Genomic DNA, 15,587 nt, shown 5'->3' with positions numbered 1-15,587 from the left:
TAGCAGAGCAAGTATACAGCATTACTTTCCAGAAATACTCTCTGAACTGCTGTGGTTCAGAAGTAGGATCTTTCTATTAAATAAATGTCCTAGATTTCTCTTTCATAAGTTGTCTAGATTGCCATTGATTCATGAAAGCTTTCAGCATTCTAGGGAGAGGGTTTCCAATTTCTCAACTTGTTGTGTAAATAATTGTTTCTTTAGTCGTTTTGACTACCAGCTAGCTTCACTGGATGTCCCTTTGTTCTTTCAGTGCAAGAGATGGTGACAGGTTGATGCTTTTGACAGGGAGCGACTGTGTATCTTCTGTATTGTCCACTTTCCCTTCCTTTCTGCCCCTATACTGAGAGCTATTCAACATATAGTGCACTTTTAAGATTACCTCTATGCCTCAGTGTGATCTATTTCTAATTGTGGGAACAGAATATTTGGTTTCTCTGTGAAAGCAGCAGACTTTACACACTGCTACCAGGTATTGCTGGCGAGGGAAAGATAGGGAGGCAGATGACATACCCTGGATTGTAAAACTTCAGTTAATAAAGTGTGAAATGTATTTACAGGGAAGGGAAGGGATGCAGAGCAGATAAACGCATTCCAGATTGCCAGCTGGGATGCAGAGGTGCTTAGCATTTGCTCTGTACAAACTAACTGGCTTCTGCAGTTGTACATGATTTCCTCCACGCTGTGTTGGTACATGAGCAATGCCAGACCTGTCCTGGCCCCACATGCTTGCCTGTGGTGCTGTTGCAATCTCTGGCACGCTGGCATGGGCTGTGATCTGTTACAATTAAACCTGACATAACACAACCAACTGTATCTAAGGAGGCTGTCTGCAAAGAAACATGGAAGCTGTGCCTGATGTGGCATCAGGCAGATGCCTGATTGGGACTAGCAGCGCTGAACGAGTAATGCAGGGCCAGCATTACTGGTATGATGGTACTTAGCAGCTCAGGCACTAATACAGCAGTTAGCCCTGTATTGGCAGTCCTCGAACACACTGCCTTGATATGGTAAAGCCTCCTGGATCTCAAGTCTGCATTTGTGTAAGCTGGGCAACAAACAAGACTGAGAGTAGATTTTGCTAACATAAGTATTTTTGCTGTTCAAAAACTTGCTAGTATTTAAGGACAAGTCTATTTGCTCTTTGGAGGTAAGTAATTCCATTAAATAAAGGAACTGTGAAAATGGGCCCTTCAGTTGGGTGCTTGCCTTGGATATGAAGAGGGAGATGGCACACTTTCCTCAGCATAGTGATTTCTGAGTGTTTTCCATCTCTGTCTTTCCTTCCCCCTCCTCCCATATATATCCTTTGGTGCATATTCTAAACCGCTCCTACAACCCCATAAGTCCATCAAGATTCCTTCAGGGAAACTTCCTTCAGGTCTCGTGAAATGACAGCTTGATACCTCATGGAATGCTGAATAGCAAATGGTATCTTTTGCATGATTTCTAAACAATGAGCAGGGTATTTCCATCTGTTTTGAAAATGATCTGTTGATACTATTAATGTTACTGGTGAGTAATATATACTGTGTTAATTTATAATTAATTTACATCACACTCTTTTTGTGTATCAGTATGACATTATTCTTTGGGCAGTACTAGCAAACATAGGTATGCACTAGGCCTGCCAAAGGAACTGTCTGGTTAGATTAGAATGTATGACTTGATTTGAGACCCGGATAAAAAAGAATTGAACTGGTTGTGTTTAGGAAAAAGTAGTGGATATGCATCTGCAACTGTTCTTTGAAAGAACTTGCTGGTATTGTTTTAATCTTAAAATTGGTTTCACTTTAAATAAAAAAAATCAGCAAATAATGCTGTCTGCAGGGGTCCTATTCTTTTATGTGAATCAGCTTAAAAAACTCATACAGGCAATAAATAGAAGGAGTTAGGGGGTAGAGGAAAGTACCATTTACACTACACAAGTTTCAACTCTTATTTCTTGAATACTTTCCAGAACTAGAGAATTGCAGCCAGCATTGGAATATTTTGATTCTGACAGGGTTGTCTTAATTCTTCCAAGCCTTATGGAGCCATAAATGACAGAAACAATAAGACTTTTGTTTGTGCTCAGCATGTTGTGGCTAGGAATGCGTTGCTTTCCATGATGAAAGAGTTTTGATTTCTCACAAGACTGTTACAATTTATGCTGGAAAACTTTATATTCCAAGTTCTTGGAAGTGACTGTCTTTGTAGAAAAGAGTCATTTAATTAACGCTTTCAAAATATACACTCCTCTACTCATGCACATAAATGTTAACTGCCTGTCCCTTCATCTTTTGCAAGTTATGCTTCAAAAACACAGACAGGAAGACAGACAGACAGACGAAGAAAGAAAGGAGGAAAAATACAGATATACCAGACTGTCTTGGCAAAATGTAGTCCACAACAGCATTGATACTTTTCTTTCTCCAGAATCACGTTACAGTCCTAACAGTGTCTTTACTTTCTGGATTATAGATATAAATGAATGTGAAAGCAGCCCATGTGCCAATGGTGCCTGCAGGAACAATCTTGGATCTTTCAGTTGTGAATGTTCACCTGGCAGCAAGCTGGACTCTACAGGACTGATCTGCATTGGTGGGTCTTCCCTTCTGTTTGTTGTTGTTTTTGCTGTTGTTGTTTTTAATCTGTTTTTCTTGCTAATTAAAAAAACAAACAAACAAAAATCCCAAACATTTCTAGCATTGATTAAATCAGCAAGAAAATAATGAATTTTGCTCATTTTCCCCCTGTTGTAGACAGCATGTCAGACCATGTAAGACAGCATGTAAGACCAAACAAACCCATACCAATCATTTCCACGGAGGCAGAAGCATGTTAAAAAGAGACACAATGTGTGTGAATGTCCAAACTATGATGAAGGTGGTGTTATGCTGATGTTGATTGATGTGAGACGGTGGGTATGTCTTATTATTAGGAATTATAGGATTATTTTATTATTGAATTATAGGAATTATAGGATATTACTAAATATAAGAATTATTATTATTCTCCCAAAAGAGAAGATATGAGTAAACCTGTGAGTAGTAAGTCTAATAGTTGAAAAAGTGTAAAGCAGAAATGCCCATTCAATTTTTTGTCCCCTTAGATTTGAGACAAGAAAGTAAAACTGGAGCAACATCTACTCATATCTACTGATATGAAAGCTCATGGCTTTTAGGATTCGTGGCATGCTTCATAAACTATGAAGATTACTTTTCCTACCTATCAAGAAATAGTAGTGGCGTTTACCTTACAGCACAATCTCATAGCTTTGCTCTTTTGTAGAAAACAGTTAAGGGAGAAAAAAACATATCAAAATTTGTCAGGACCCCTGTTGCCGGAGCAAACACATGACTATTGTCTTGTGTATATGTAGAAGACATATGTGTATAGAAAAATAATGCAACATAAATAATGTTAGCATCCTTTGAGGTTTCTACTGCATTGAAAAAAAGCAGAGCATAGCCCAGATTTTATCAGAGCTAGCAGCAACAGTTGCCTGCAAGATGTTATTCACATTATCTCTGGAAGCCATTCTTTTTTTTTTCTTGCCTTTTCAAGAAGATTCAAAGGGCTAGAGACATCTGCACTCCTCAGGTGCTCGAAAGCTGCCATTGTTTCATCTTATTTGCGTAACATAATTGAAGTCATTGTAACTTATGTTGGATAAATTGGATTAGAGTGTCATTAGTAATGGGATGATGCTAAGTTTAAATGTTTCTTTTATTGTAAGATGGATTTGTCTGGTGTTCTTGATTCAAATTTCTTGCCTTGCCAAGATTTTCTTAAGATTGGAAATTTAATATAAAGACTATGGTTTCTATTTAATGAAGACGTCTGTGCCTTGATTTGTTTTTCAAGTGAATATTACTTTTGCACATAAGCCTTCTCCTAGCCTTTCTCTTAGTTTTTTAGGGATATGCCACCATCACTGACTTGTACAGTTTAGTATTGTTGTTCTGTTTCACATTGTGCATCTTGACATGACCGCATTAACCTATGCTTATTTTAATTTTGTTGTTTCCTCACATCCGAAGGTGTTACAAGTTCGTTAAGGGTTTAATTATAACAGTGTTCCTGATTTACTTTGCAAAATGTTTCCATTGGGATGGCTAGAGTATGAGGTCATATTTAACCTGAGTATTATTTGTAAATAATGTAAAACAAACAATGTAAATACTTGAATATTCAAATAAAAAGGGAAGGATAGGAGCCACCTTATTCTGTAGGCCTAATTGTTACTCATTCTTGTTGATCAGCATTCTCACTGGAGGAGTTTTCTGTACTACAAGTGAGAATATGTTAAGACAGAAATGTCAGTACAGCTCATGTAAGAAATATAGTTTTATGCAGTTAGAATCCATTTATGTTTTCCTACATTGGCAAATCTTCCACTGGAATAGGTAGTGATGAGAGAAGGGTAGACTAAATTACTGGAAAGTGAGTAAAGGTTTGAGATTGTAGGTTGGGCTTGGTGTGATAAACTTGCAAACACTCATCAAATGTAAGCTGTTTTAAATCTCTACAGTAGTGAAAGTTGTTTTTATCAGTTTGCCCTAATTTGCACTAATGACTGTAGCATCAGATACAAAAAGCATACTCCAGTACAGATGCATTTGACTAGAATGTTGCTCTGGTTTGGGTATGTGTTGTATTCTTCTTAAGAATGACCAAGATAAGATAGCATCAGTTTGATTCTGAGGCCTTTCCAGATTTGCTTTAAGATTTTCTCTCATGTCAGAAGCAGAATCACGCCTATGTTGCAAGGATATTTTTTCTTTTCTTTCTTTTATGATGGTTATGAAAGTTTGTACTTAAGATTGTCACACAAATTTGCAGTGAAAATCAAATGACAGCAAAATTAGAAGGAAAATAGTTTACCAGCATTGCTAGTTTTATTTTTACACGTTGCTCTTGTATCTGTTGCTAAGTGGCCTTATTACTGATTTTCACTGTTGTGTCAAGGACTCAGATCAGACCTGTGACTATCATTATATTGAGAAGCTGTGTGGCTGGCACATATTCTCTTCTCAGTTTGTGGAGATAAAACTTAAGTCTGTCGTCTCTTCTGGTTCCTTTGCCTGGTCTGCTCAGACTTAATGTTGAAGAGCCAGGTGTCTTGAGCTATATGCATCTGTATTGCCTGTAGAAATTCAGCAAAGATGTAAGCCATTTGTCTCTTTCTGTGATCTTCCCTGTGGAAAATGACTTTCTCCAGAAAGAAAAGGAATTCAATTCACAACATTTGGCTCAAACTTCCAGCAAATGAGGGTTGTTAGTTTAGCCTTTACTTTAAAAGCTTTCAGCAAAAAAAGCTGATATATTATGCATTTGTTTTGCTTTCTAACTCTCTGCCTGTGTCTGTGGTATTAAGGCTACTCCTCTTTTAAAGGTGGAAAGAAGTAGAACTGTTTTGAAATACATCTGTTAGTTGTAGCAGTGCTGTACTGCTATTTTGGGAACTGCTTGTACAGTAGGGGTACCGCCATTTGTGCTGTTTGAAATATACATTTAATATATCCCTTTAATGCACATTATAGTCAATATTTTTGGAATTCATGTAGTGCACCGCCTGTAGTCTGCCATCTGCCTATAGTTTGCATATATTCTTCTTCAAGTCAGAATCAAAGAGATGCAAGCAGCAGAAGGAATGCTTTGATGCTGAATAATAAATATTTTTTTTTCACCAAAGAAAAAGTTACAGTGACTTCCCTTTGTAAATTTTGTCTGGACAAGAGAGGTTGTGTAAAATACAGGAAATTAACTCATAGATAAGAGTTAAAATAAAAGATAAAAGATAAGACAAGCAGACTTTATCAGAATAATGTAGATGCAGCTGGTGTGAAGAAAGTCATCTGCTAATAGGTATAGTTTAAATTATTTTTGAAATATTGAGTTTTTCAGCCTGTAAAACTGGCTGCTAAAAATGAGTAATATCATGCTCTAGAAATCCCTAGTGAATGAAGCAATGGAAGCATCTACAGTTTGACAAAATAAAATGTATGGTCAGCAAGCTGGATGTAGCATGAAATAGTTAAAGAGACTTTCACTCTCCCTGCCTTAATGCCCTGAATTAGGGACATTTGATAATAAAGCACACACCCATCCCATAGTTGGTCAAGAGCAGATCCAGGTAGTCACTTCATAAGTTAAGTCATCCTTTCGTCTTGTCATGTTATCCCCAGTCTTGACTGTTGGATAAAAGCCGATTAAGGACTAGAAAAAATGATTTTTTTCCATGATCCTTTGTCCTTCATTGATCTGTACCTTGTAACCTACATTTTTGAGACCAACAGTAATCTAAATAATGTAACTCTTACAATTAATTGTTTATGAATTTTCCAGTTTCTAGAACTGGTTCCAGGAACATTCTTGCACCAGCTTTTTTTCTGTTATATTACCCAAAGAATGGTTGTGTTCTCAGCATTCTGCGTAATTTTCTAGTAACATTTTTGTAGAAAAGTTCAAGTTTTTTAAAGGAAAAAAAATCTGGAGCACATTGCTCCTAAGTATGAGGTATGAGTAAGTCTAATCAGCATCACTTAATAGATAGTCTGGCTTTCTGTACATATATTATACATAAACCTTTAAAACCAATTCCTATTCATCTTGCATTCATAGTCTTGTTACGTTAATTTGGGCCATTTGCTTAGTTTTGAGCTATGGGTATGTGCATGCTGTTAAACTCCGTGAAGGCTGTCCTCCAAATCTGGGTTAGATCTTTGCAGACTGCTTTTGCTATCTGATCACAAAGGTTGTAGTCTGCTTCAAGAATTTTGGTCTCATTTAAATATAACAGCATAAAGATACTGAGCCAAAGTGTTGTACTTTCAAAAATACATACTTGATTTAGGATCTAACTTATATTTTCAAAAGTGGCTTGCACACTGAAAGTATGGTTGTTTTCATTTGAAGACTTGGGAACCTAAAAGAGAATTTCTGAGGATTTCAGGCAGCAGAGTTGACACTGGTGACTGAAAATCCCTCTCTGCTCTGTGGCTGGTTAGCATGGGGAGCAGGCAGGAGGTGCTGCTTGACTCTAGCTGTGCACATACTGGAGTGGATTTGCCCTGGGAAGCTCTGGATTCACAGCCTGGCACTCCAGTTTGTGATTCAGAAGCTGTGCATGCTGTGGTTGAGTCCTCAGGAGCAGAGAGTGGAGTGTAAACTAACAGACGTATTCAAAGCACACTTAATGCAGCAGGAGAATTGGACCTCTAAAGCAATGCGACACGTCTCTGTCCCCCACATTTTTTCTTTTCTTTCTGACAGCTTTGAAGTGTCACTGAGTCAGATGGAGTAAAAGCAACTGGATTTAATAATTCAATTTAACCACTTGGTCTGAACCCAGGGGAGGGGGGAATCCCAGGTTATAAGCTCTGCTTTTATTGCTACTTGTGTATTTTTGCCTGAACGATCTCTAGGTTAAGCAAACAAATAAATCCACTGTAGTTGCTGGAGAACCTCTGCTAGCTGTAGGAGCTGGACTGTTGAATGCCTCAAGTGGTACACTCTAACACTCACGGTGATAGTGCTGTTTATTTCCTCTGCTTCTAAATCAAAAAGTGTACAAAATGACTCTGATTCAAGGTCCTACTCTAAAAGACAGACTGTGCTCTCTTTGTACTGTGTCTGCCAGTGGCATGATGAGATGTCAGCTCTTCCTGCTGTGACAGTTCCATATTGTTTCTGTTGTGCCGCAGATAGCCTGAAGGGGACTTGCTGGCTTAACATCCAGGACAGTCGCTGTGAAGTTAACATCAATGGTGCTACTCTGAAATCTGAATGCTGTGCTACTTTAGGAGCAGCTTGGGGCAGCCCGTGTGAGCGGTGTGAATTAGGTATGCTACTGTGCTTTCATATCCTGTGTCTTTTGGGAGAAGAGTGAGTGTACCGCCAGACAAATTCTCACTTTTTTTTTTTTCTGTTAAAACAAACAAAAACACTGTGAATTGAGAATGTCTTCTGTAGCATCTTTTGTAATCTCCACCATCAGGTATCATTCTAACTTCGAAGCTGTGAGGAAATAACATTTGAATGAGTCACTGAGTAGCTATGTATGTTTCTTCTGCACAAGTACTATGCACTCAGGTAGCGTGAAATAAGGACTAAAATGATAAAGTGAAATACCTCTTAAAATTCTTGAGGGCCTTTTATTTTGTGGGCTGTTAACACTTGTCCCAGCTGTTTTCAAACACATAGCTTACATATCATTATTGACTGTAAAATAGCACTAGTGTTAGATCATGAGGTTAAGGCTAGAGACTGGAAGCAGGAATGCTAAACGTATGTTCTGTTTTGTGGAGAATATGCTGTGCCACATTCTTGCCATAAGGTTTGAATAATACCACTAGCGGCTGAACCAGTGTCACGACAATTTTAGACTGTGGTTCTTAATTGAAACAGTAACTGTGGGCAGATGTGTCTGATCTACTAAGCATGGTGCAAACAACATCCAACAGTGCTCTTAACAGTGCAGTGGAGCATCGAGCAAAGATACTGCTTTGGAGTCCAGGAAGCAACATGGTAAGTTTAGGCTTATAGAACTAGTCAAAGACTAATTAATCTAGAGTGCTCATTAGCTCAGTTGAGGTATATCTGGCCATTTAATTTCCTATTCTTTAACTTTCTAGATTTCAGCAAGCTTGCATATCTCTACATGATGCTACATTTTACATATGTATCCTAAAATCATGTCTTTGCTCAGATGCTTTATAAAGCTGCAGTGGAAAAAAACAACAACAACAAAAACAAAACAAAAAAACCCCCAACACTTTGTTGATAACTGGCATCACTAAAGCTTTAAATCTTCAGGTAACTTTACAGGATATGTACCTTTCAGCTACATCTGAGCACTGAGATTCATCGCATTCTGGCCCCTTTAATGGAAAGCGCAACAAAGTAATTATGTAACATTTAATTTCCTCAGCTATTATTAGTTCTAAGTAACACATATGAGTCAGTAGTTTTCTTCACTGAGGCTAGATCACTTACTGCATTATACGGTTAAACATAGATAATGTAGGAAAATGGCAAAGATACTTTTCTATTACTTACTCTCATATGTCATTCTGAAGTAGTGAGGTATCTTTCTTCCTTGATTCCAGACACAGCTTGCTCAAGAGGATTTGCCAGAGTTAAGGGTGTTACCTGTGAAGGTAAAGTTTTTGTGTTTCTTTTCACTAGCTGTCATTTTTCTCTCTCAGAAAACAGAATGAAAGAGAATGTGAGCCATAATCTTATTAAATTTAGAGCTGCTATCAATTAATGACTGCTGGGAACTTAACACTGTTGGAGAATGTCAAAATGATACAAAAAGGATGGAAGTGCTCCTTCAAAATACATTTAATTCTTTTTCATTCTCTTATCCACAAACATCACATTGTCTTACTTAGAGGATGTGGCATCTTAATGTCCTGCGTCTTGTCATCTTGCAAGAGTCTTTTGGATTAGTGGGAGTCAGATGCTTGTTCAGATCCTAGTATGGCGTGCATGAAACTGCTGTGCTTTCTTTTGTGTAGCTGAAGTTCTCAGTAAAGTTGTTGCTATCTCCTTGCTGGAATTAGCGTACGTTATGAAACTTCCTTCACTCCTTCATTTACCAACAGATGTAAATGAGTGTGATGTTTTTCCCGGTGTTTGTCCCAATGGACGATGTGTTAACAGCAGAGGCTCATTTCACTGTGAATGCCCTGAAGGACTGACTCTGGATGGAACAGGACGAATGTGTTTAGGTAAGAACACGGTCAACTCTGGCAGCCTTTTAGCTGTGTATAACAGCTATCCAAAATAATAATTAATGGAGTAAGAAAGGACATTTGGTTTGTTTCTGAACTGCTGACTTTGTTAAATGTGTGTTTTAATTTATGTCTGCTTGGATTTCAGATACCTGTTCACTTCAGGCAAGAGTTGGGGAATATGAATGTTTGTGTTATGATGAGTTTTGCCTTCACTGCAGTCAATACGTTTTACTGGAGTGTTGCCCTTACTGTGATTCACATTGCCCAGTCTGGCTCACTATGAGCTGGACAATAAGCAGTTTGCTGGCCAGCTGGAAGTTTGTAATGCATACTGACTAGTTCTTTTCTCTATTTCTGTCTACTCATTTTATGAAATTCAGGTACTATCCTGTAGCAGAAATATGCAGGCAGAAATCGATTTGTTTGAAAGCAAGCAGAATGGGTGTGGGTAGAAATAAGACTTCATTTTTGTCGTGCAGGACATGAGTATCTTCTACAGACAAAACATGATGTCAGTGAAGACATAATGTTCTCTATAGGAAAAGGCTTTATGTATAAAAAGTATTGAACTCTGTACGTAAGTCAAAGGAAACAAAAATATGCTGTAGCAAGTGTAGTGTTATTAGTCTGCTAATGGAAGTGCGTGAATGAAATCTGATAGTGCTTTTTACAGTCACAGGTTTTATAAAATGTCACATTGCTGTGTGTTTCTGTAGCATCTGAGTTATCCTAATAACACAATATTACCTGACAGTGAATGTACTTGGTCTTCTTTTTCTTTTCTTTTTTAATTGGATATTCTATTGGATAGTCTGCTGTCCTAGAGAATTTTTATTTTTTACATCTGATAAGCTGTAAAATCCATGTTTGGATACCACAAAATATTTATATGTTTTTAAACAAGCTGTACTTTGTAATTTGGAATGATATTTATCTATAAGATTATGGGAAAAAAAACAGTGACAGATTTTTTGTGATTTGTAATGTATCCTATAAAAGTGCATGTCTGCTTTAACTGAAATTAATGCCACACACACCTTCTCCATCTATGGATTCAGTTTTTTGCAGTACATCTTTTCAAACTGCCTTTTTGAAATCTTTAAAAATCAGTAGTCAGAGATGAAAAAGATGAAAGTTGGGGAACTGAATACTTATAAGATTCTGGAATTTCTGTTAATTTTTTACTGCTTCTAAGGACTATGAAAGTATAATTACTGACAGCATTTGACTTCTTTTGAAAAAAACAGAACAACAGAACAATTACAATTTTTCAGCCCTTGCTTCATGTCAGTCAAGAATTTGGCTGTTCTAACTCATATTTTCTACTTTAACGGTGTTCTCGTTCCTCAAGATTCAAGTTTAAGCAATCAGTTTTCCTTTGATTGCTCCATGGTTTATCAGTAGCCAATACAAACAGCTATCAGGTTGTGTTTTGTTGTTGGTGGTGGTTTTTTAAAATATGAACGTAATTCTAGAGATGTTTTTTAAAATGAGAATTTTGAAAATAAATGAATGTACATTCTCAGCATTAAATTTCTCTTAGAAAAAAATAAATAATTTGAAACAAAGTCTGCCAAGATGCATGTGTATAGCTTATGCAGTTTTCCCTCAGGATTTACTTTTTTTTTTTTTACCCCATACTTAGCCGTTCTCTTTCCAATCACTGTCATCTGTGGCCTTCAAACCTGTATTACTTCTCAGTGAGAAACTTCATAAGAAGAGGTGGTTGCAACGAAGGAGTTGTTTTCAAGCAACACACTGGATTCCTTCACCCTCAAATCCATTTTAACTTTTCCTACTTTAATGAAAAAACGTCCTTTTACATTACAAGATATGTGCTTTCTCCTGTGCTACATAAGCACTGTGGCATATATTTCTCAAATGCTTTATTTCCTGCAGGGTCCCCTGGAGTGTTTTTAGTGATAACAAATATTTATTAGAATTATGCTTGCTGAAAATGCTGAAGTGAAAATAAATATGATCTTGACATGTGGAACTCTACAGGAAACCATGAGTATTCTTTAAGCAATTCCTATTTCTTATACTTTCTTCTAAATTGTTTACCTTAGGATGTGCATAAGGTAATTTATATTGTAAATGTGTACAATGTTGGAGGATGTATATGAAAAATAGTTCAGCAGCTCTTTCATGTTATTTTTTAAATAATGTGTTTTCTCCAAAGCTTTTTGTGCTAATTATATAGAAGAGTTCTACTAGGTTTCCTAAAGCCTAACTTCCAGTTCAGTGTATCATATAACATATTCTGGCTTCCAATCCATTTCAGTCGTACTAGGTGGATATGGAATCATAGACATCTTCTCCAACACTGCTGTAATTGTCCATTTCCTGTTATTTGTAGTGTTTTTCAGATTTTGGAAATTCAAAGAAACTTTCCAAAGTTGCAGAAATTAGCATTTAGAGAAATACTTCTACTGCTACATGATACAACAGAGATCCAGAAGCTTACCAATAGCAGCTTCAAACTTCAACTCTGTGCAGTGTGTAGCATCTTGAGCAGAAATCTGTCTTGCAGAAACTGAACCACATATGTGATCATACCCTGGAAATAGCTGCTTATGAAAGACAGAAAACCCCACCAAATTGTAACATTCCCCTTTGTTGTTTTAAAATGAGCAGATATCCGCATGGAGCAGTGTTACCTGAAATGGGATGAAGATGAATGCATTCAGTCTGTACCTGGCAAATTTCGTATGGATGCCTGCTGTTGTGCTGTGGGTGCTGCCTGGGGCTCTGACTGTGAGGAGTGTCCAAAGCCTGACACGAAGGAGTATGAGGCTCTGTGCCCCAGAGGTCCTGGCTTTTCCAACAGAGGAGATATTCTAACTGGCAGACCATTTTATAAAGGCAAGAGTTCATTACTGTCTAATGGATCTGAAAATTATATGTAAATCTTGGTGACCATTCTAATGAAATGCCAGGGTTTGTATGTATTTGGTACTTGAGATGAGAGACACTATGAGGATTTTTGCCTTACAGAGCTGGCGGTACAGGTAGGAAACCTACTGCTTGGATGTTGTTCAAGAGTGTTGCAGGAGCCTACCAACAAAAGTTGGTAAGGACAAAAAAGAAATTACTGTGACTATAATTGAAGGTAGGGAAGCTCTAAATGATGAAAATAAAAGAAAGTGTACACTTCTTGAAAGTAGTGCTTTGCAGAGTGAACTGAGACTGAGATGGAATTCCACAAAGTCAAAATGCAAACACAAGGTATTACTGTGATTTGGCTGAGGGTCTCTGAAACACAGTCTTAAGAAGGATGGATTCTTCCTATGGTTTGCAGAGTCAATACCAATCAAGTGATTAGAAGGGAAGAATATTTGATGCTGCACCACTCTAATTCTGTATCACCGCAGCTCCGTTGCCTCATAATTTAAGTAGAAAACATTTTGTCCATTTTTTTTCCTGGATTCCCCATCCATAGAACACAAACAAAACTGAAGAGGCTGGAAAATTTTAAGAAACCAGATCCGAGATATTTCAGATGACTGAAGTCTGAGGAGAAGAGCCGTAAATTTCTGTGTGTTCAGAAGCTGAGCTGATTCTTGAAACATTTGAGAAAACAGTAAGAGGTTGGCGCTCTGTTTCCCGTACATAAGCTCCAGTTTTCGGGAGTTACTATTCTCGTGCAAAGGTCTGAACATTCAATTGTGATTTAATAAATACATTAGTAATTCTCTCAATTCAAAGATTTTTGTAAGGTTTTGCTGCTTGCAAAATGGCTTTTATTTGCACCATTCTTTTTTACATTTACACTAATGACTTTTGAGATAAAATTTTGCCTTATCACAATAAGTGTGATAAATCTCAAGTAAGGACATTCACACAGCAAATTACAGTGTGTAAGAAAAGCTCGTTCAAATGTGTAAATCCCCTTGTGCATGTGGATATAAAGGAGGCTGGTGTGAATAACATACATAAGATCTTCTAACAGCCTGTTTTACCCCAGCTATCCAGAAAAACTCATTTAGAAGAGGTGAAATTGTTCGTTTTATATTCTACAAAAGAAAAGTTAATCTTTTCTAAACTGATCTTCAGATATCGCTACATTATAAGAAAGACAACAATTATATATTTTATAAGGAGGTTCAGGAACACAGTGAATATTCATTGTGTTAGCCAAATGAAGAACAAGATACACATTTGTGTTATGGACATAACAACTGCATTGTGGAGAGTTTCACTGAGCATTGTTGATTGCTGATAAATATGAACTTTTAGCTACTGATTTGTGCATTGTCAAGTGAAGAAAGCATAAATAATTGAGCAAGCAGGTAAAGACCTTTTCTTTCCTATTCTCCAGGCTCAGCTTCAGACCAGCACCTCTCCTCCACCCTTCCTAGTTCCTGCCACCATATTTTTACTGCACTCAGGTTGCACTCAGCCCCAGTCCCAGGGGTGGAGATTCTCAGAAAACCAGGATGGTTTCCCTCTGCCACCCCTTGTTGTAGACTTTTCTTTTGGTATTCTTTCCTTCTCATTTCCCTTTTCCTGACCCTGACAGGTGACCCCTGCTGCCCAGATTCCTCCTTTTATGTCCAATAAGAAGAAAAGAAGGAAAAGGAAATTTCTGTTAAATATACAAACATATAAATACAAAAACAAATAAATAAATATATAAAGTTCTTTTTTTTTTCATAGATATCAATGAGTGCAAGGTGTTCCCTGGTATGTGCATGAATGGTAAATGCAGGAATACAATTGGAAGTTTCAAATGTAGGTGTAACAGTGGATTTGCTTTAGATATGGAGGAAAGAAATTGTACAGGTAAGTCCTGCATTTTCTCTGGCTTTTAAAGGAACTTGTTGCATAGCATAGTGGTCTGGAAGCTTGATGCAATTATTTTCCTTCAATTTCTAAGGGATTAATCTGTGATCAGAGTGGAGAACTATTTTGTTTTCCTTTTAGAAAGTAATTCTCTAATTAATTTTACTTTCTTTTTGTACATGGACTTTAGGAATCTTTTAAGTTGGTGCTAAAATTGCTCATCATTCTCTATCAGTACAAGCTGAAAAATTAATGAAGTTACCAGTAAAGTTAATTTCAACCTTATAACATACAAATTAATTTAACTTACTTTCTTTATTGACATCTTATTACCAAATGAACTGAGAGATTCCATTACTAATTAATTTTCATTTAGATATGATAGCTAAGCACATACAGAAATACCTGTGCAATTCTGAAATCAGTGTGTTAACTTGAGAAGAGACATACATTTAATTTATAAGTAGAATATAGAATAATTTATAAGTAGAATATAGAATAGCTGAAATGGAAGATAAGTGTGATAGTTTCCTGGTTATGAGAACCTGGATGCCTGCATTGTGGGTGGCTCTGTGCTGAAAGTGAAGGAAGTCTTTTTTTTACTGTATAGGACTCTTTGAGTGAGTCTAAGTATTATAAAGTGTGGGTGGTAAGGCATGTTAACTGAGCTTGGTCTGGATTTTAATGTTGCCCGAACTGGTGATTTCCTTGTTTTCATAGTGACTGCACTGATGAGAAATGCATTTAACTAACTATATTTCTAAGCTAACAAATATAGGTCAAAAAACTTCTTCCTACAAAAAGTTCATTTGGTTCTGTTTTTCGCAGAAAGTTTGTTCTGATTGAAATGTTCCACTGAACAGTAATGGAGACCCAGGTTTTATTAAGAGGGAGGCTTTTGTTTGTTTGTTTTATGTTAGCCACAAAGTATTTTATAAAGCCTGTAGGAAGCCATGCAATCAGTGCCATCCCAGGCCCATAGCATGGATTACCATTCCACACCTCTACACATCTGTGTATGAGAACTGATCTTCTACTAACAGAAATGTGTTCATGGGGAGTAACAAGGCAAAG

At 37.1% G+C, this 15,587-nt stretch overlaps 1 protein-coding gene across 2 annotated transcripts in view; it reads left to right on the top strand.

The window, feature by feature from the left end:
* FBN2 (fibrillin 2) overlaps positions 1–15,587 on the top strand; it is a 172,831-nt gene that overhangs the window by 98,049 nt on the left and 59,195 nt on the right. For both annotated transcript variants that reach the window (XM_021381204.1, XM_021381203.1), the window contains exons 20-25: positions 2,464–2,583; positions 7,692–7,829; positions 9,096–9,146; positions 9,597–9,722; positions 12,366–12,593; positions 14,388–14,513. In XM_021381204.1, coding sequence (XP_021236879.1) covers positions 2,464–2,583; positions 7,692–7,829; positions 9,096–9,146; positions 9,597–9,722; positions 12,366–12,593; positions 14,388–14,513 — 789 coding nt within the window. The remainder of the gene's footprint in view (positions 1–2,463; positions 2,584–7,691; positions 7,830–9,095; positions 9,147–9,596; positions 9,723–12,365; positions 12,594–14,387; positions 14,514–15,587) is intronic.

Source organism: Numida meleagris, chromosome Z, assembly GCF_002078875.1.
Source record: "Numida meleagris isolate 19003 breed g44 Domestic line chromosome Z, NumMel1.0, whole genome shotgun sequence".
NCBI classification, from domain to species: domain Eukaryota; kingdom Metazoa; phylum Chordata; class Aves; order Galliformes; family Numididae; genus Numida; species Numida meleagris.
This window is presented reverse-complemented; position numbering and strand designations above follow the sequence as displayed.